This window comes from Calypte anna, chromosome Z, assembly GCF_003957555.1.
Source record: "Calypte anna isolate BGI_N300 chromosome Z, bCalAnn1_v1.p, whole genome shotgun sequence".
NCBI classification, from domain to species: domain Eukaryota; kingdom Metazoa; phylum Chordata; class Aves; order Apodiformes; family Trochilidae; genus Calypte; species Calypte anna.
In genome coordinates, this window is record NC_044274.1 from 4,606,840 (window position 1) to 4,627,770 (window position 20,931).

General features: G+C 44.8%; 1 protein-coding gene across 1 annotated transcript; it reads right to left on the bottom strand.

Moving 5' to 3' along the window:
- Window positions 1-6,723: 6,723 nt before the first annotated feature.
- Window positions 6,724-17,538, bottom strand: LOC103525189 (urea transporter 2). The gene is made up of 8 exons (XM_030467148.1): window positions 17,373-17,538; window positions 14,939-15,128; window positions 14,087-14,215; window positions 12,597-12,789; window positions 11,681-11,828; window positions 9,711-9,845; window positions 8,453-8,502; window positions 6,724-6,993 (listed from the first exon to the last, which is right to left on the bottom strand). The coding sequence occupies exons 1-8, from the start codon at window positions 17,536-17,538 to the stop codon at window positions 6,724-6,726; spliced, it is 1,281 nt and encodes a 426-aa protein (XP_030323008.1).
- Window positions 17,539-20,931: the final 3,393 nt, after the last annotated feature.

Sequence of the window (20,931 nt, forward strand, 5' to 3'; positions counted from 1 at the left end):
TTTTTTTATGATACAAGGCAAAGTGTTTTTCTGCTGCTTCTTTTTGCAATTACTTTTGCAATTTCAGAGTTTTCTTAACTTCCCTGCATCTAATCGCAGGTCAGTAGAGTTTCATTCCCTTTCCTTTCCTTTTGCCCTGATGGTAGGAGTGTGAATCTCAGCTGGGGCATGCTTTGCTTTCAAGGAAATAATCCATTCTCACAAGCCTCTGTGTTGTGGGAGATGAATGTGCTGGGACTCAGCAAAGAGCGGCACAGTATAGTAGTTCCAGCAAAAGACTCAGCACCAGAACTTCAGTGATTACCATTTCCTTGATGATATTTTCTCAACAGAAATAGTGCTGTAAATAGTGTGAGTTGCAGATCTCTTCTACAAGAGACAGAGGACTGGTGGCATCCAGCAGTGAGACAGCAGGCAGCAAGAACAACAGAAAATTAAAAATCAATGCTATGGATAGAGGTAGAGTTGCACTGGCTGTAGATGCCCATGGGGCTTTCTGAGATGTACTATGGAGCACGATTTTTGTGCACACACATGAAAACAGACCTATATCTCTTTGCAGCAAAAATGTGCATTTTGTCACAGACAAAAAAACCAAACCAAACCAAACCAAACCAAACCAAAAAAAAGCAGCCCTGTCTGCTAGTCTGATGAATTTATATGACTGGAAAATGCCCTAAACAGGATTTAATTTGCACAAGTGAATTTAACTCACTCAGCCACAGAAAGAAACTATCACTGACTTATAGTTTGTCATCATTTTTGCCTGATTTTTCTCCATATCCAGGAAATTGCTGCCTGGTTTCTGGATGGAGGTCTGTGGATAACAGAGTGAGGGAGCTGTCAGCACTCATCTGAACTGACGGAAGTGTGGGGAAGTGGAGCCAGGTACAGGCTGGGATGCCCTGAAGGGAGGGTGTAGTGGAACAAAACAATCAGACGCCTCTGATTACCGAGAAGTGGGTGTGAGCCGGTATCAAATCCACCTGTGCCCAATTAGGGCAGGCCCCCTATTGAGCATGTGCAAGACCAGGGGGCCAATAAAAGGTGAAACTCACAGCCACAGACTAGCTCACTTCTGAGCTAGTCAAGAGAGTGTGCTGGTAGCTCACTGAGCGGCAGACCAATCTTGCTAGTTCCACTTTGTGGGCAATAGACTTAGAGCACAGCTCACGAGTCTATATCACGACAGCGAGAAGGCCTTGAGGCAACGATCCCTGAAGAAAGATTCGTCTTGCTACACATCTTGCTACAGGAGGGGAAAAAAGCCTTCAGATCATCCTAAGTTGCACAGGTCAGGGTTGTGTCTCTCTGTCTGCCATTTTCTTTTGTAATTCTATGCACAGCACAATTTGGTTTGCAGCCCCTAGGATGTGCTCTGCAGCCTGCACCTCTGGGGGCACATTCTGGGTAGGTGAGGGTGAGGATGGATGTTTTTGGAAGTTGGATGTTTTTGTAATGGGTGTTTTTGGAAGGGGTCTGCATGTACTTGGTGCTTCACCCCTGCTGTGCTGAGTGAGGATGCTCATTTTGGGAGCATGGATTTGGGTCTGCCTCAGTTCTGTATGTAAAAGGCTGTCCCTGGAGATGGATGAAGGGGATGCATCCATGGAGAAGGATGTGAGGATGCAGCTCTATGACAAATCAAGATACTAAAAGCACCAAGGTAATTCAGCATCCTCAGGAGCAGCTGAGGTATAGCTGGAGGTCCCCAAACTCTCTACTCATTCACAGGGAAAATGTGTTGGAGGAAACATTTGCTTCCCAAAGAGCCATGGGATGTGTGAATTCCAGCTGTGGCAACAGCTGCAGTAGTCTGTAAAAGACCCCCTGAGAACTGTAAAATCAACTGCCCTCAAGGGTTTGTTTCCAGTTTGAACTCCTTCTGTCTTCCAAATAAAAAACCCAAAAACCTTCTGTTGAAGGGGAGTGTTTGCCAGTGTTTGGCAAACAGATCTCACCCTCAGAGTGGTGGTATTTCTGTAGCCCTGTTGATTGTCATCTACAAAATCACCAATCAGCCAACAATGCTGGGGAATACATCTGTCATTACAGATATCTGGCATGGGCAAGCACAGCAGCTTCCCAGCAGATGGAAATTTTAAGGGTTTAACAAAGAATCATCAAGTAGTTTGGGTGGGAAGGGACCTTTCAAGGCCATTGGGTCCAGCCTCTGCAGTTAGCAGGGACATCAGACTGGATCAGGTTGCTCAGAGTCCCATCCAACCTGACCTGGAATGGTTCCAGGGATGGGGTATCTCCCACCTCTCTGGGCAACCTGTCCTGTCACATCAGGCCCTGATAAAATGTTTGTCCCTATCTTTCTTATAAGCCCCCATTTGAGCACTGAAAGACAACTATAAGGTCTTCCCAGAGCCTTCTCTTCTCCAGACTGGATAACCCCAAGTGTCTCAGCCTTTCCTGATCATTTTTACAGCCCTTATTTTGACATGCTGTAAATCTTTGTGTTTTTCAGCTTGTGGTGAGGCCCAGTGTTGTTGCCCTCTCTATCTGAAAGCTTTGCACCCCTATTTGCACAGGGACACCAGTCTGTAGGTGCAGATGTGGGAAGAAGAGGTTTTAACATTGTAAGGGCTGAAAAAACCCACCAATATTTATTCTAAGTGCACAGCAGTATTCAATGGAGCAGGGAAAAAAGTCCCTAACCTGGAATCCTGGGGTCAGTTCTGGGCCCCTGAGGACAAGAAGGACATTGAGGGGTTGGAGTGTGTCCAGAGAAGAGCAAGGGAGCTGGGGAAGGGTCTGGAGCAGAAGTCTGCCCAGGAGCAGCTGAGGGAGCTGGGGGTGTTGATCCTGGAGCAAAGGAGGCTGAGGGGAGACCTTCTGGCTCTCTGCAAGCCCCTGAGAGGAGGTTGGAGCCAGGGGGGGTCGGGCTCTGCTCCCAAGGAAGAAGGGATGGGAGAAGAGGAATTGAGCTGGAGGTTTAGATTGGAGCTTGGGAAGAATTTCTCCCTGGCAAGGGTTGTCAGGGCCTGGCCCAGGCTGCCCAGGGCAGGGCTGGAGTCCCCATCATTCCTGGAGGGATTTCCAAGACCTGGAGATGTGGTGCTGAGGGCCATGGGGCAGTGGTGGCCTTGGCTGTGTTGGGTTATTGGTTGTACTGGGTGATCTTAAAGGTCTTTTCCAATCAAAACTACTGTTTATTTTCCAGATTTCTATTGTAATGGTTACTGACAAATCAAATTCCTCTACTCCACATTCCCTCAGCACAGATTTTCTCATTGGTAGTGAAGTGTAATTAACAAATAAGTCATTCTGGAGTCATCAATACCCAAGCCATGACACCTAAAGCACTTGTCCCACGAGTTTTCTGGAAGAGACTCCTTCACCAGTTTTGGTAACAGGAGTACCTATATCTATGTGAGGAGAGCTGAGAACAAATTCTCAAAGTGCAAAGATGGTTCTTTATTTTTTTCTGGGGAAGGGCATAGGGAGCAAATAAAAAAAAATAAATATATTTGGAGCAGTTAAGTGAGCATAGTTCTTAGTAACGTGTAGTATCTGTGTATATAGTGAATGTAGTGCTTTTATGTCAGACTACAGCTATAAGAGACTTGATGGTCTTCTCTGTTCACTGGGGAAGCCTCCTGCAATTCCTTTTTGTTGCTTACTCTGCTCCTATTAATACTGTTATTCAGATACTGTAAAAATTTTTTTAGGAGTTCATTTTTATATATGCAACTGTTGGGCCAGACTGTGTTTTTTACAGGAATATTTTCTTTATTTTCTGTGGATATGAGCTGGGTGGAGTGACCTCTCCAGCTATATGAGAGGCTTTAGGCCTTAGGCTTTTTTTTTTTTTTTTTTTTTTTTTTGAGGGAGGCATATTTATTTTATATTAGACCTCTGGGAACTGCCTAGGAAGTATTAGTCTCATTGAAAATTGTACATTTTATTTCTCTTAAGGAAAATTTGCTGTAGAACTCAACAAACAGGAAAAAACAGGGGCTACTTCTGATAGCTCCTTCTACTGCTTTTGTTGTCTACTGCTGCCTTCCAAGAGACACTCGATTTGCCTTGGCTGCTTTCAAGAATTATTGGTACTGGCTATAGTTACTCAAATCTTTTGATTAGCTAGAGACTTAATAAACCTGTTTATACGCTATATTTTATGGATGGCTTCAACTCTAGAAATTGGTTTGCTAATTGATTTCAGGATGGATTTACTTGTGGCTGAGGAATTAATTTCTGCAATGGCTTTTACATGACAAATTCTTTCCAATAGCTGCATTGTGCTTGTGCTTCACTCTTAAGAAAACAAATAATATGCTTGGCATAACTAACCACAGCTGAGGGTTTTTTTCATCAAAAATTTGGCTCTAGCAATATTTTAGCTGACCCTACTTTAGTATTTTTTAGCGAAACTGTGTGTTGCTACTATTTATTTTTTTTCTAATGATGGATAGTGTATGAGCTAAATTAAAATGTGCAGAGCAGACGAGCAGGTCCTGATAGTTGGCATGTGCTTAATATTTCATCAACTGCTATAGATGGAAGGTGTTCAGACAGCTTTGTATCACCTCATGTGTTGTTCTGCCTTTCTGTGTTTGCCTGCAGCAGCAGCAGTAACACTGGGATGCCCCTGATCTCGTGGTATTGGTTTGCTTTTTTAGAAACAATCTGTTTCTCATAAATTGCATAAATAAATTTTTCATCCCTTGCTCTCATTTTACAGAAATCCACCTGCGTTTCTGGGCTCCTGCTGCTTACTACAGCTCAGCTTCTCCAAGGTTTTGGCTACCACAGTGTGTTTGTTTTCCTGCTTGCTGCAGTTGTGCATCTCTCAGATGTTCCTCCCTTGAACTGGGCAGGTCAGGTACTGAGCTGTGGTCAGTCCCAGACCTCATAGTCTGACCTGGGCTAACAAAAGCCTCATGGCTAGCATGAGCCTTTTACCAGTCTCCAAGAAGATTTGTGGCATGTGGGAATGCAAGCTCATTCTCTCAGTTCTTTGCTGAAGGGCATTTGTAAGGCCAGGTTCAGAGGTTGGCCTGATGGACAAAGGTGGAAGAGAGATGTAACACAGGTGCTCAAGTCTGAGGGTGGGCTGGGTGATAATGGCTACACTGGATTCCTAAATTTTCAATGACAGTGTTATCTTGGCTACTGAAATGGGGACTTTGCTGCATGTGTGAGGCTGTCCTGCCAACTGGAATTTCGAATCTGTGGTCATCCAGATAAGGAGGGAAATAGGATCTAAATTTTCCAGAGTCCCTGGAATTGCCAAACATGTTTAAAGAGCATCTCAATGTACTTACATGGCACCAGATTTTTGTCTCTTAGCCTGACTTCAATTTAGGATGTTTAGAGGAGCTGTTTAGGAGCTGGCAGTGGGTGATGCTGCTGGCCTTTTGCTTATAAAGGCACAGATGGCTCCATGAGCAGTGCCCAGGCTTATTTTTTTAAAAAAAAGGTCCTTGTTCCAGGTAGGACCTGGGCTTCTACCTTCTCAAAAAACCTCAGATGAATCTGCAAAACAGCTTTGCATCAGGAGGAAGAAAGGGTAGTATCTAATCTGAACATCTATGGTTGCACAGTTCCTTTGCATTTTAAATCTCTGAGTCCTTTAGGTCTGTAATTTTAAACTGACCATGCTAGATGGCTTTAGAATGAAGACACCTTTCTGTCAAGCCTCTTTTGCAGAGGTTTTAGAAAAGGTTCCCAAGGAAATCCTCTTTAGGGCAATTGGCCCTTTCCTCCTGAAAGGACTTGGAGAAAACATAAAGTGGCTGTGACATTCTTGCAACTTATGTCTGTTAAAAAACAGCCCCCTGTGGAGAAGGGCATCAAGTGTCCCATGATTAATTCTGATGGTGTCTCATGAAGTTTCTTCAGGCAGGACACTAAAGACCCATGCAGGGATCCCAATCTGACACCCAACAAACATCAAGGGGAGCCTTTGACTTGTTCATTGCTTGTGGCTTAATGCAAAGGAACTGTTCCCTGAGGAGGAGGAAAGAACTGGCACCAGCAGTAAATTTTTATCACATTTTTCTCATGAGGTCCTATTTCCCACTGGATGGATAAAGAGACTCAGACCTGCTATCCTGCATTTAGCAGGAGAGAGATACTCAATTTGTAAGACAGAAAATTATGCGAGGAAAAGAAAAATGTTTGATCATTGCTAGCTAGTCACTTTTCTAGTCTGATTAAAGCACATATATTTATACCTTCATTGTCCTTACTTAATGAGGAGACAGGAGATGGCACCAGAAGTAATATGTGCTCTGTAACAATATTTACCTGGGTATGTTAGGGCTGTCAAAAGGGATTAAAAGGGTTAGACATTGATGGGACACATGAAAGGAAGAGATCAGTCTGTTTATTCCACTTTCAGATACATATGTACTTAGTTTGAAGTGCTGTTCTTTACGTACTTCTTACATTATTTATTATTATTAGATACCAAGCCCTCCTTGGCATATTTATTTTGTTAAATTACACATCTGGAATTAAGCACGGCCTCTTGTCAGTATTCTTCTGCCTATTCTTATGATTATGACAGATAAGAGGTGACTTTCAAGTTAGGAGCACATGGACTGATAAAACAGCTATTATATTTTCTGGAGGCTTTTGAGGAAGCTTGGCTCAAGGGCAAATCACGTTTCCTCTCTAGTGTGGGCTGCTGAATCCCCAGCCTGTAGACCTTGGCTAGCCTCTGAAAAAGAGCCTCCAAAATGTGCAGTGGGGGCTATTTAGAGATCAGTAAGGGTGGCAGATTTTGGGGCTGCACAGTGGGGTACCTCCTGTGCTTATTTGTGAGTCGCCAGGGAGTTTCTGCTCCTTTCTTTTCTGCTCTTCTCTCCGACTCTCCGATGCTCTTCTCTTCATTCTCAGGTAGCAGACCCTGTTGGCTTCTGGGTAGGTGACTTTGCAGAGGGGGATTTTGTAGATGGCTGGGTTGTCTGAATTTACCAGCAAAAAGAGAAGTGCAGACAAGCAGAAAGGCCAGGTGCAGAGTGGCAGCCCGAGCTGGGAAGGAAAGAGACAGAGAGATAAGTACATTTTGGTACCTTTTTTTGCACGTTCCCTTTGCTTAGTGCTGGCTTAATGGTTGGAATTGATGATCTTAATGGGATTTTACAGCCAACACAATTCTGTGCTTCCATGTTTACTTCTGCCTGTGGTTGAATTCTTGCATTTGAGAAGCTGGGAGAGCCAGGAAAGCTCTCTGGACAGTGTGACATAGGACATGCTTTTCTGAAATCCCCATGCAGGATCCTCCACTGGGATCCAGAGGAGTTTGCCCACATGCAGGTGGCTACATGGCAGGGCCTGCATGTGAACGAGGTTTCTGCTGGTGTCTGGAGGTCTGGGAGGCTCCTCTGCAACCAAATGCCAATTCAGCTGTTGGCACAGGGGTATCTGGTTTATCTGGAATGTAGGGAACTACTTAAGACATCCTGCACCGGAGACCCCAGTCCAGGTACCAATACTGATGCAACTGAATCAGGCTCCTGACCTCTGCTGATTAATGAAAACCAGGATACCCAACTCACACACAGACATTTAAAGTCTTTACTAAAAGGGCCAAATCCTACCCTAAGTGTCCAGCAAAATGCCATGCACTGAGAGCATTGTCTCTGTATTTCACCATCTGCAGTGCCCACCATGTGTTACTGGCATCATGTCCCTGGCCCTCAGTACTGCTCTGTGAACCCACCTCTTGACCTGACTTGAGGTCTGCAAAGAAAGAAAATCACAAGGAAGAAAAAGTAGATGTTTTCTTTTTTTCTGATACATCCCCAAAACAGGTGTGCTTAAAGCAACCATCTGCAAAGATGTACATGGTACTGAGTGGATGCCAGATGAATATATTTAATGTATAAAGCTTCTAGTTCTATTTTTTTTCCTTTTAAGTTAATAAATCAATTTTATTAAAATATGGTTTTACTTTAATCTCTCAGATCTTAAAAAATGAAACAAACCCACAAAACCCCACAGCTTGGAAAGCTTCATCTCTTTCCTGGGCTGTCCAGGTATGACAATTTTGTACCTAAGAGAACAATTTTCCTCTCATTTTCCTTCTCATATCCACATCAAGGTTAAATAAGATCTTTGGGCAGGGTGGTAGAAAGACCTTGGAAGAAGCATGTAATTGGGACTTCAAAAGTATTGCCAGCAAAACTGAATTTTGCATCTCTGACCATGCACTGTTTCTGGACTTCACATAGACATACACAAACCCACTGTGGTTAGCAGGCTTCACAGGTCTTTGAAACCTTATTTTCTGCTGTAGAGTCTGGAAGTGCATGGTTCAGCTGGCACAGAATTTGTACAAGAACTGCCCCCATCTGCAGGTTCTACTTTTAGTGCTGACAAAACTGACACGGGCCATTTGGGGACACTTCTTTAGCATTGTAACATAATCAATAAAAATGCAATTAAAAGAAACAAACAATCCCACCAAAAAAACCACCTCCAGACTTACCACAGATAGGGCATTGGCAAGAGCTGCTCCAGAGTAGGCACAAAATAATGCTGGAAAAAGAAGGCCAAAGCTCAAGGTGAGGAAAGTCATGCTCATCTCTCCAAAGAAATGTGGAAAAATGTTGGAATTCAACAAGTAGTTAAAATCATCTGTCCACTTGAACAACATTTTGTTCCATCTGCTGTGTAGAGATGGCTGCTGAATGAGATTGTGGCTTTGTCAAGAGCGTGTGATATTGGTGTTTATTTTATCAATTGGCACAGCTTTACCTGTGTGCAGTGGGAGACTGCAGAAATTCTCCAACAGTGTCTGTCTTGTGTCTTTAAGTCACAAGCAGGTGGCAGTGGCCCTCCTTGGCCCAGGATGTCAGAGGTGGCCAAAAAGGTAGTAGGGCACTTGAGGACAAAGTCAAGGAAGGGAAAGATGCTGAGCAATGAAAAACTGTGCTCAAGAGAGAAAATATGAAATGCAGTAATTTAAAACACTAGTGGTGGCAAGAGATCAGTTCTGATACTTTTTCACTAAGTTTCTTTATCATCATCTCCATGGGATTCATCACAGACATTGGCAGCAAGGTGAAAAAGCCCACCTGCCTGAGTTAAAAATCTAATAATAAATTCAAAGCAAAAAAACCTGCCTCTAGTCTTGCCTTCACCATGTTGTGTGACCTTCAGTGAGACCTTCCCAATGTAGAAACAGTTTAAAAAATGTAAGTATTGTTCCAAGTATGTCCAAGCCCAAGGCACCTCTGAATTCTGGAGAGAGCCATGTAATGTGTAGTGTCAAGGTTGATGAAATGGTTGGAGCCTGGGTGAATCTGCATGGGAATTTATATATGTTATCCTCTTCCCCAAGAGCCTATATTCTGTCTGTTTGGAGGTGGAGATTTTGGGCAGATGGATTTTAAGCTGCCCTTGTGCCACAGGTGCCTTCTTATGACACATTTCCTCTAATGATATTTAGAGTCAGGAAAAAGCTGATTCTGTGAAATTGTTGAGTTGCTAATTTGTTAAACTTCTGCTGGTGCAATAGCTTGTGCTCCTTTTTCAAGCAATACTGTCACCCTTTCTGGATGTTTTCAGGTTATTAGGGTCTTACAGGGCCTTCTCTCTGCCCTTGCAGTCTGCACATCCCAGAAGTAGCTCTGGTGCAGCACTGAGTTTTGCAGCAGAGTGGTGGCACACAGTTGACTCTAAACCTGCACTACTCGTAGCCTGCCTGGCTGCATGAAGAAATTTTTAATCTAAAAGGTACATACCACAAGCAAGTGCCAGCAGGTGAGTCTGCCAGGTCAGAGCATAGAACATGCCCCCGATGGCAATGCATGCCAACACACAGTTGTAGTTGTGCAAGCCAAGGTAGATGCTGTCAAAGGGTGATGCAAGGCTCAGTGCTGCAAGACAAAAGGCAAGGCTGTGAGGTCAGGTATGAGATGGATCTGCAGGAGGATCTGTCACTTGCTGGAAATCCATTCTCTTTTCCCTCTTGACATCTAGATGAATTTATCCGAGCTCCCACTTGCATAACATCCACATGCAGAAAAAGAATGAAAGCAACTCTCTACAACTCCCTGAAAGGAGGTTGGAGCCAGGGGGTGTTGGTCTGGCAACTCCCAGCAAGACAAGAGGACATGGTCTCAAGTTGTGCCAGGGGAGGTTTCGGTTGGATATTAGAAAGAATTTCTTTACCGAAAAGGTGGTCAGGCATTGGAATGGGTTGCCCAGGGAAGGGGTGGATTCTCCATCCCTGGAGATATTTCAAAAGAGCCTGGATGTTGCACTCTGTGCCATGGTCTACTAACTGCAACGGTAGTGGATCAAGGGTTGGACTTGATGATCTCTGAGGTCCCTTCCAACCCAGTTGATTCTATGATTCAAATGAGGTTCATTATTTGGGAGCTCTGATACTGTCCCCAGGGTTGGAATTTGGTCCAGTCTCAAAGCTTTATTTCTGGCAAAACTTCCTGTGTATGCACTGAGTGTGTTGTAGTGGGTCCTCCAGATGACCAGGTGAAGGATCCAGCCAGAGTGCAGGAGTACCTACTCACCTGGGTGTCCTTGAAGAGAGCTGTGCTCATATGTACTGCTTACATTTCATATGTATCCTGATCTTGAATACCAGAGACATCACTGAGTGTCTTCTGTGGGAGTAAGAAGGGTTTTCCATCTCCTCCCACTGACCTTTGCTAGAAGTGGTCTTGATACTAGGTGTGGTAACTCCATCACTGCTGTCAAAATTCCCCACTGGGTTTGGAGCTGAGGATCTGCTCCAAACCTGACCTCATAGGGTTTCTCAAAAGTTTGAAGTGTACCAATAAAAAGAAGAGCACGATATGCAGTGCACAGGCCACCTTCATGTCACTTTTCAGATGAATACATTTCCTGCTACAGTGTTCTCATTTATCTTCTGTTTCATCATCATGCTTATCCCCAGATACTTCCCCCAAACCTTCTCTTTCTAGATTAAATGTCAGACCTGTTCAAAACTTGCAAAATGCTCCTAACCATACAAATTGTGGATATTTTTGTTTAAAAACGCAGATATAAGGCATCTCATGGCTTGTGAAAAATGCTTCACAGAAGAGTACTTACTGTTGGATGACTGTGACTTTTCCAAGGTTGTTGTCTCAGACTATACTTAATTACAACATTTTTAAAATTACTATTAGACACATAAGTGGCATGAATCTTGTCTAACTTTAAGGGTCTAACTTTAATCTTAAGATTGTTTCTCCCATTAGTGAAGAGACAGGCCGTTTTGAGTGGCATTCCTTTAGCTAATTTTGCATATCTGCAACAGGATAGAACCAACTGTGTCCCAGACAAGTCTGTTTCTTTTCAATGACATATCAGCTCTGAGGTAGACCTCTGCATGTGGCAGTAATTTAAAACACTTGTGGTGGCAAGATATCAGTTCTGAAATTGTTTCCCTGTGTTTCTTTATCATCTTCTCTGTGGGGTTCATCACATCCAATGGCAGGAGGATTAAGCAAGGTAGAACAAACCACCTGCTTGAGTTACAAATCTAATAGCACAAAGATTAAAGAAAATTGGCTTCTGTTTTTCCCTTCACCAAATTGTGTAACCTTCAGTGAGACTTTCCAAATGTAGGGTCAAGTTCAGAAATGAGTGTCCAAGTCCAAGGCAACTCTAAAGTCTGGAGAAAGTCATATAATGTGTAGGATCAAGGCTCACTAGGTAAAAAATACCTTTGGTGAACATTTCTTACCTGCAAACATCCCCACTGTTGATCCTATAGCAGCATGTAAACAAATGAGTGGGGAGGAGATAAGTAAAGCAACAAGGAAGATGCCTCCAGTCCAGGGGTTTTCGCAACCATACACTTGACCAACACCAGCTGGGATGGATTGCAAGAGCTGCAGCAGCCAGTAGAAAAAGGCATGTAGAAAAGGTTATGTTATTGTATCTCTGTCCTCAGAAAAGACTCAGCAGGTATTTTTTTCAAGCTATTGGTTAGAAAGGAAGGAAGCAGCCCTGGCTCTTAGTGGGGCTGATGTGTAAACGTGGGCACTTGTGCCTTTTTTAACTAGAGTTAGTTCAATGTTGGATTTGGACTTCATCAGTCCTACTTCATCAGTTCTTCTGGGATGGTGATATGGTGGATAAGGGAGTGGTAGTGGACTTATTTTGGTTTTTTTAGTTTACTTTCATGAGAGGGAAAAAGCCTTCCTAGGTCATAATACTCTGGTGGGCCTGGCTGGCTGGAGTTCATTATATGTTTTGTGAATATATATCAGGCATCAGATATCAGATATCTTTATGCTGCCTTGATAAGTTTGTCTTCCAGAGTCAGGTCTAGAAATGAGAGAACTGGGTGTGAGTTTCTGTCCCTTCAGAATCCTGATGTTTCTTTTGCCTTTCTGTATTGTCACGACTATCTTGGTGATGTTCTTTTAACCACATCTAGACAGTGGGAGAATGTATCCAGATGTGTTTCTGCTTTAGTAGCACTCAAAACCTCTCTTTGAGGCAGTGCTATTCTAGATGGAGTAAAAGGTCCAGCTTTGCTGTTCCCTCATATTCCATCACTTTTTCTGACCCATGTGGAACAGTTACCCCCAGGTGAATGCTCTCATGCTCACCATGCTGATGAAAGAGCATGGACTTGTTAAAGTGGAGCTTACCAGTGGCACACTGATTGCAGACCAGGTGATATTGGGCACTGATGCCACAGGCTGGATGAGGGTTGTAGGGAAGAAGGGATTGTAGTGACCTGTGGCTGCCAAATACAGAGTCACTGCAATATTGAAGGGCAGAGTGAAAACAGGAAGGTCCCATTTACTGAAGATGGATCCCAAAGCACTTGACAGGATTGGACTGAGAGAAAAAAGAAGAAAAACACCTTGTTCATAGCCATTACAATGGTAAAACACCTTTCCACTTCAGCTGTAAGCTCTGGTAAATGCAAGCTGATGCCATTCCTTCTGGAAACATCATAAAATGAACACCTCTTATACTTTATTCTGCATCAGAAAAATAGTTACAGAAAGCCATTTGTCTTTTTGCAATAATTATCTTATTCATTCATTAATGATATGAACTCTACATCCTTCTCCCAGGACAGCTGGGTAGGGTGCAAGGCCTCTGCTAGCCATGCTAAGCTGAGGGACCCTGTGAATAGATGCATCCAGTGCAGCACTGGGGCACAGTTGGAGAAATCTGGCTTCTTATTCAGTAGAAAAATCTAACAAGAAACAGGAGAGTGAATTTTGGGAATGCCACATGAATGACTGTAGAGAACTTCATACATCTTCTCAGGGAAAGACAAAAAGAAACAATTAGAGAAATGCTTGCTTCTGAAAATGAAATTCAAAGTATCAGTTGAAAAAAATCACCAACATGACTAATTGAAAAATCTTTTGGCTCTAGCATCGAGTCTTGTGAACTAAAAGCATGAAAAAATGTTTGAACAAAAGGCCTCAAGGAATTCTGGCAGACATGGCAAACTAAACATCCTTACTACATGTTCTGGTCTTTCAAAGGTTGTTATAAAATGACCTTTGCTGAGAGTGACTAGAGAAGCAAAATACAAAAAAAGCAATGATTTTAAAGGCAGTGAAATGTAATAGTGACTTGTATGTTAACCCTAACAGTGATTGAGGTGGCTCCTGAATTAATTTCAGTTAAGGCTGCTAAGTAGTTTCTGCAGTGCTACTAGGGCCCATACAAAGAAATAGTAAATTTAACCCTGAAGGGACATTTTCTGGCATTTGGAGTTACATGGAGGAATTAATTTTGCTCATGACTGGCTACACATCTGAGAGGAGGGAGACTGAATTCATCCCAAAGGTGAGTGCTGGGTCAGTTCAGTGACTGGATGAGGAAGAGCTGTTTGTGGTCTTGGATATGATGACATCCACCCTGACTCTGTCCTGGTGATGAGAGGTCCTCTGCTTTGTCCATGTGCTGTAATCAGTGTTGTCTGTGCACTCAACCTCCTACCAATATTCCTCACCATCTCTGTGCATCACTGGGTGACTCTTCCCAGTTCCACCGTTCCTGGAGCTCCTGGTGCATGGAGATGGGAAGAGGACCCTTCCAATGCATTTAAGTTGTATAAATCAGGACTCTCCATCCTATGAGATCTAACCTTAGGAGGAGGAGTGACACTTACCAGGCCATTGATATAACTGCCACAGGAAGAAGAAGCCACCAGTAGTAATCCCCTTTGTCAGAGAAAACAGCCGTGAGCAGTCCCACCAAGATCCCATTACAGCCATGCAGCCCAGCTGCAATGACAGACCTGTGATGGAAAAAACTCTTTTTAAAGGTAGCAAGCTGGGCTGAAAGTGAGCTGTCACAGAGACACAGTGAAATGCAATTTATAAGTGTCCTAATCTTCTGAAGGACGTGTAGGAGGGGAGATCAAAAAGCCATGAGGTTGCTGCCATATTCAAAGAATCACAGAAATGTTTTCTTTTTGGAAAGATCTTTTAAAACATTGAGGCCAAACAGTAACCCATCACTGCCAAGGTCACCACTGCCCCATGGCCCTCAGCACCACATCTCCAGGTCTTGGAAATCCCTCCAGGAATGATGGGGACTCCAGCCCTGCCCTGGGCAGCCTGGGCCAGGCCCTGACAACCCTTGCCAGGGAGAAATTCTTCCCAAGCTCCAATCTAAACCTCCAGCTCAATTCCTCTTCTCCCATCCCTTCTTCCTTGGGAGCAGAGCCCAACCCCCCCTGGCTCCAACCTCCTCTCAGGGGGTTGCAGAGAGCCAGAAGGTCTCCCCTCAGCCTCCTTTGCTCCAGGATCAACACCCCCAGCTCCCTCAGCTACGAGGACAGGACAGCTCTTCCTGTTCTATGGTTCAGACCTGACCTAACTCTTTCCAAGCCATAAGTAAGGAAAGCTGGTCTGCTGCCTCCAACATACTTAAAAGTGGGGCTATAACCCTCCAGTGGGTTCCTGATACCATAAGGGTCAATTTTTAATTAAGTGAATGGATGTGAGGTACCACCTACCTGTCCTGACTGAGGACCAGAGCAGTCAATGTAGACACAGTTGTCCCAGTACAGCCTGTCAGCATCCACCAAGGACTCTGGATGAAGATCCCCACTAAAATGATCAGCCCACTAAAAGGGTTGTTGACAAACATCACCTGGGAGGTCCCTCGCAAGATCCAGTCCACCAGCTGAACCATTAGGGGCTTATCTGGAGGAGGTACAAAAAAGCTGGTGATGAGGCTTCCTCAAAGCACATTCATCTCTACAGTCACTTTCTGGTCACAGACCAGAGCAGGTGCATCACCAGGAATGTAAATCCCATCACTGGCTTATTGCTGCCTGAGCATATTTTGCATCTGCAAAGCTGATAGGGATGGGCTGGGCATTGCTGTAAAGTTCATGGAGGGTCTCATTAAAAAGTGGTTTATTTATGATGGTCAAAGAACTGTCCTTTTGCCTGGCAGATTGCTGAAGGTTCTGCTATAAATTTAATGAGGAAAGAGTCCCATTTTTTGTCTGTGTAATTCAGATGCAGAGAGACTTAGGAAAAGATTGAAACTACTTTGTACCTGAATAGGAAAAGATGAAAAGGAAAGACTTTTCTTGTTTTAGGGACCTAGAACACAGAGGTACACTTTTTATAGGGAATGGGGTCAAACTGTCAAATGTGTCTAAAAAAAAGTACTTTGGGAACTAAGGAACTCAAACTGAGATAACGATTTTTACAGCTGGTTCTGTATTCAGGGGAAAGAGGCATCTCCAAAGGACAGAGAGCCATTGCTCTTCAGAGAAGACTACTAAACCCAGGCAAAGCAAATGGGCACAAAACTCGAGTACCTAAAGGTGAATGCAGGGGAGTAGAATGCATGTGAGGCTGAGAGCAGCTTGTCTGAGGGCAACCATGTGCAGTCCTCCTAATGAGCCCCATGGACAGAGGTTCTCCAAGGGCAGAGGAGGGTCCTGTAGCACCACAGTAACATTTAGCTGGTGGTTCTTCCACTACAATTTGACTTCAAGTCTTTTTCTGCCACACTTCTGGAAGAGGTATGACCATTTCTGTACTGCTGTACATGGTTAAACATAATGCAAGGAGAAAAAATGAGAAAAAGGGCCTGCTTACGTGTAAAATATGTTCATTCAATATGTATACATACCTCTCATTTTCTTAAATATTTTAAATAAGTCAATCAGCTTAGGCTGTTAATTAGACACATCATGAAGTGCCAGGCTATTTTTTGAACCTGGGCAAAGACTTATTCCTAAAAACTACTCTCTTCCACTTCTTTGTGTTGTATTTATGGTCAGCACTCAAGTTTTGCCTTCTGATGAGGTTAGCTTAAGTAGAGGATCTTTGAAAGGTTGTTTATCACTCTGCATGTCCTCAGCATCCCTGGGGGAGCTCTATTGAGAGGATGGAGTGAAATCTGAGAGATGTCTTCACAAGCATACCTTAGGCTATGCATTGTTTGGGATCCAGGCAGCTACACCTGGGAGAAAAGAGCTCCTTATAGAAAGATAATCAAGCTTGTCTGGAATAATTACTACTCATATTTGCTGTTGAGCTATGAAATATATCAGCAGTGCTCTGGGTTTTGAATTCAAGTATTACCTGTAAGTATTAAAATTAACAGTAGGCCATAGCCCAGAGCTTTTTAGGACATGGAGTAAGGCAAGATGTCTGTGGAACATTGACCACTAGAATGAAGAGAAAGCAGAAGGGTTCCTGATGGCTTCCCTGCCTGGAGGCATCTCAGCCCATGTCCTCCACTACTTATAGCTGCTGCTGAGCCTGGCTGTACCTCTCTGTCTCTTATTTCCCTCCCACTGCTGGAGCTGTACTGCTAATGAACCTTGCCTTGACAGAAGACTCACAGTCTCACATAGCTTCTCAAAGCTCCTAATCTCTGGTAATTCTGGGTAACACAGACCATCTGCTCATGTATTGTTCCTGTCTGGGCAGTAAACCCTTGAGATCAGTACTTGCTTTGTATTTTATAGCAACATAACAGCCACAGTTGTTCCCCCAAGGGTGGTAATACAAGAGCCTTTGCCCACACAATCAGGAGTCAAGCCCCTTCTGTCAGCCCACACACAGATGAGGAGATGGTTGCTGATCCAAAGCACTTACAAGCCAGACCAAATCCCCAGCCCTGACGTGTGATTCTGGGCACAGCTATAAGGAACGTGATGCTGGAGACACATAACTGATTAAGTGCCTGTGCAGAGTTATGCCTGCAGCCGTCACAATGGCAAGAGGATGCAGTAAGACCCCACTCCTGAGAGTAAAATGTTTTGGGTTAAAAGGTCAGGAGTTTGCAGTGAGGTCGGACCACACTGCCTCTGCTTAGTCTCAGAACTTGGAATGGGCCCTTGTGTTGTGTCCCAGCACTGGAAGTTCTGTTGGCAATAAAGATGTTAGGCAGAGAGCCCCAAGCACACCCTTGCTGCTTACTTTTCATCCACTCTCCGTATTCTTTCATTTCTCCTGTGAGATACCCAAAAACTTGGTGGATCCAATTTCTGCTTCTCCACAGCAGGTCCTGGGCTCTTGGCTTCTGCTTTGTGTGCAGTTGTCTCTCACCAGGATGTTCAACCACAATGATCTCTCCACGTTCCATCTCTTTTGGGTGGCGAGAAGAGGTAACTGTAAGTCACAAAGCTCAGGTGTTAGAAAACTTTCTGGGTTGTGCCCTGGCAATGTTCTGCTCTACTTTAGAGTCCCATGGTGATATTAATTTTCAGTTGTGGGATGTTTAATGCAGAAAACACCTGCCTGACCCACTCCTGAGAGTGATGTGTACTGCTGCCTGAGATGGGCACGTACTCTCTTGGCGATGAGGACCAGGGAATGACCCACTGCTGTGATGGAGCTGTGGCACAGAGCTGCAGGGGTAAAGAGGGATGTGACATTCGTGCCCTGCATCATCCCACCCTCACTCACTTCATCCCATCCTGATGCAGAATGTGACAAACTGCTGGCTGGATGAGGGACACAAGATTTGCCAAGTGATTGAGTGGTACCTGTGTGCTGTTGCAGCTATCAAGGAGGGAATTTGCTGATGGTGGGCTAGCAGCCAGCTGGAGGGAAAGAGATGAAGATTGCTAATAGATTAGCAGGTAGCAGGGGAAAAAACCAAACTGGAGGAGAGGCTGAAGCTTGTGTCCATTTTGGTGTTTTGATCTTCTGCATTCATATATAGCACAGGGAATCTTACAGTCTATCAGTGCTTGTCATGCTACTTGTTAGTGAAGAGCAAAGAAGGGTAAGCATCAAAATGTCTCAAAGAAATTATTTCTTTGAGCCTCATGTGGCTTCAGCCAACGACAAGCACCTTGGTTCGGGCTGTGTGCTCTTCAGTTAATAGGTGGATGTCCAGACAGGCTCATGTATTTAACAAACTCCTGATAAGAGCTGCAGGGCTCCATTCATTAAAAAACAAAAAGTCCCTTAAGAGATAAACCCTTGACAGAAAACACACTGCACCGCAGTGAGCTACACGCAGGCTCACACCTGCAAAAAGGCCACCCCGATTTCTGAGCGAGCCTGGCATCGGCTGCTCGGTGGTTCTGCTCCAGTGGTTCTGCTCCAGTGGTTTAGGAAAACTGTGTCTGGTTTCCGAGGTGCTGCCTTGGACCGGGCTGCGTTCCGGAGCGCGTTCGGTGGGATATGGGCACCACCTTCTGGTGGGAGCTTGTTTTTTCGGTAGCGCAAAAATAAATCCTGTAAGTAGCAGCAGCAGCAGCAGCAACAAAAAGACAGGGTGGGAAGGGCTGCCTGGCTGAAAGGAAGGCTGTCTTGCAGGGGAAACACTAACAGGAGGATGGTAAAAATCCCTGTGCCTCTTCATGCCCTAAGAAGAGGGTTCCTGAGCATCAAAAGATGCTTTTTCCCCGCCCCTGGCAGCGCATCCCTGGAGATGCTCCTTGCAGTGCTGGATGCCTGGTGCAGGGACTCTCCCTGCCGGCAGCTCGTCCCGCAGCAGACAGAGCTTTGGTGATGCCCTTGGAGCTCCATGAGCAGCAGCCTGGGGCTGGATGTACGGGCAAGAGATGTTCTTATGCCTTGAGTGTAAGAAGTAAACCTGACCAGTTCTCAGGTTGCTTGATGCTAAGGGGGAGAAGGATTGTAAAAGGTACTGAGTGGTGCAAAGCAACAAGTGGGGCTGTGCAAGGGGGAGACACTCCCAAAAAAGTTTGCTTTTGAGTGCCTCACGGAGTCATGAACAAGGTTCCCAGGTTCTGCCCAGCTGGACCAAGTACAGGAATGAGTGAGGTCTAAATGACAGAACCACCAGGCTGGGTGGGAGTGATGATCTGCCTGAGGCTCTGCAGAGGAACATGGACAGGCTGGATTGATTGGCTGAGGCCAATTGTATGAGGTTCAACAAGACCAAGTATCAGCTCCTGCACTTGGGTGACCCCAACCCCAGGCAATGCTCCAGGCTTGGGGCTGGGTAGTGCCCAGAGGGAAAGGACCTGGGGGTGTTGGTTGATTCAGCTGAACAGGAGCCAGGGTGTGCCCAGGTGGCCAAGAAGGGCACCAGCATCCTGGCTTGTGTCAGCACTGTGTGGGCAGCAGGAGCAGGGCAGGGATTGTCCCTCTGTGAGGCTGCACCTGGAATCCTGGGGTCAGTTCTGGGCTCCTGAGGACAAGAAGGAGATTGAGGGGTTGTAGTGTGTCCAGAGAAGGGAATGGAGCTGGGGAAGGGTCTGGAGCAGAAGTCTGCCCAGGAGCAGCTGAGGGAGCTGGGGGTGTTGATCCTGGAGCAAAGGAGGCTGAGGGGAGACCTTCTGGCTCTCTGCAACCCCCTGAGAGGAGGTTGGAGCCAGGGGGGGTCGGGCTCTGCTCCCAAGGAAGATGGGATGGGAGAAGAGGAGTACCCTCTCTCTTCCTATGTGTTCTCCAGGTTGAGGGAACTTTCTATGGTCAGATACTGTGAACTTACATCCCTCTCAGTTAGGAAGAGGTTGAGGTTCTACTGGAAAACAAGGTATTTGTGCCTGAATTGATCACACAAACACTTCACTCTGCAAGATGTGTCCTTGACCTGGGCTCTGTGCTGGTCAGTGTAGCCCAGGGCACCTTCAGATTATTCAATTTCAGCATGAATAGCCCTTCAAAAATTCCTGTTCTTCTCTTTGACAGCTCAATCTAGGTGCTTCAGGCAAATATTGTTTGGTTTTTTTTTCTTTTATGGACAAGCAGTACAAGAGGAGATGAGACTCCAGAGCAATGCTAGGCTAGAATCTGGATGTAACAATGGTTGTTTCCCTGCAGAGCCTGATAATCATATTTAGCAGGTGTGGTTGGTAATAGAGTTATTCAGTGTTGCCTATTTGTCTATTTGCCCATATTCCTTCTAGAAGACTTCTCCAAAGAGTATCAAGAGTTGAAGTGGGTTCAGGCAGCTGTGATTATCCACACAAAGGAGACTGAGACATCTCTTATAACCTTGAAGTTCCAGGGATGCATCAGTGAAGAAAGATTAGTGGCCCCTTTGCTATGTCCACAACCAGAAATGTAGTGCAGCTGTTACCAGCAGGGACAATAAATATGAGTGGCTGTGTCTCCATCTTCATAACATTTGAAAATCCCACTCTCATTTTAAAGCTCACCAGGAAAAAATTACTGCTGGGTTTTACAAAGCAGAAGCATCACTGCAGAGCTCCTAAAGCCTGTATTTACAAGGCTGCAGTTCTCTGTTTTCCCTGAAATTGAGATGTGGGACCTGTATATTTTTCAAATTCTTGTCCTTGTTCACATAATATAACTGCTAGGGGTCAAGTGCAAAGCAATCATGTGAGAGCCCTTTGCAGCCAATGCAGAGAGAAGCTGGTATCTCCAGAGAGTGATTCATGTTCCTTTTCTTACATACCTATATGAGATGTGAAAAAAGAGAGTATCTGTCTCTTTCCACCAGCTGCAGAGGGAGCCTGGCTGCTGAGCTTTTTAGAGGGGTATTTTCAGGCAAGAGAAATTCCAGCCTAAGAGATTTTGCCAAGGTCAGCCC

Bases quoted from the DNA above. Each gene is read 5' to 3' on its own strand.
- LOC103525189 (XM_030467148.1), bottom strand. From the start codon at position 17,538: ATGGAACGTGGAGAGATCATTGTGGTTGAACATCCTGGTGAGAGACAA. The intron at 15,129-17,372 runs GTAAGCAGCAAG...TACCTCCTCCAG, and splicing joins ATACGGAGAGTGGATGAAAA to ATAAGCCCCTAATGGTTCAG. The intron at 6,994-8,452 runs GTAAGTCTGGAG...TTTCCTTCCCAG, and splicing joins TTGCCAATGCCCTATCTGTG to CTCGGGCTGCCACTCTGCAC.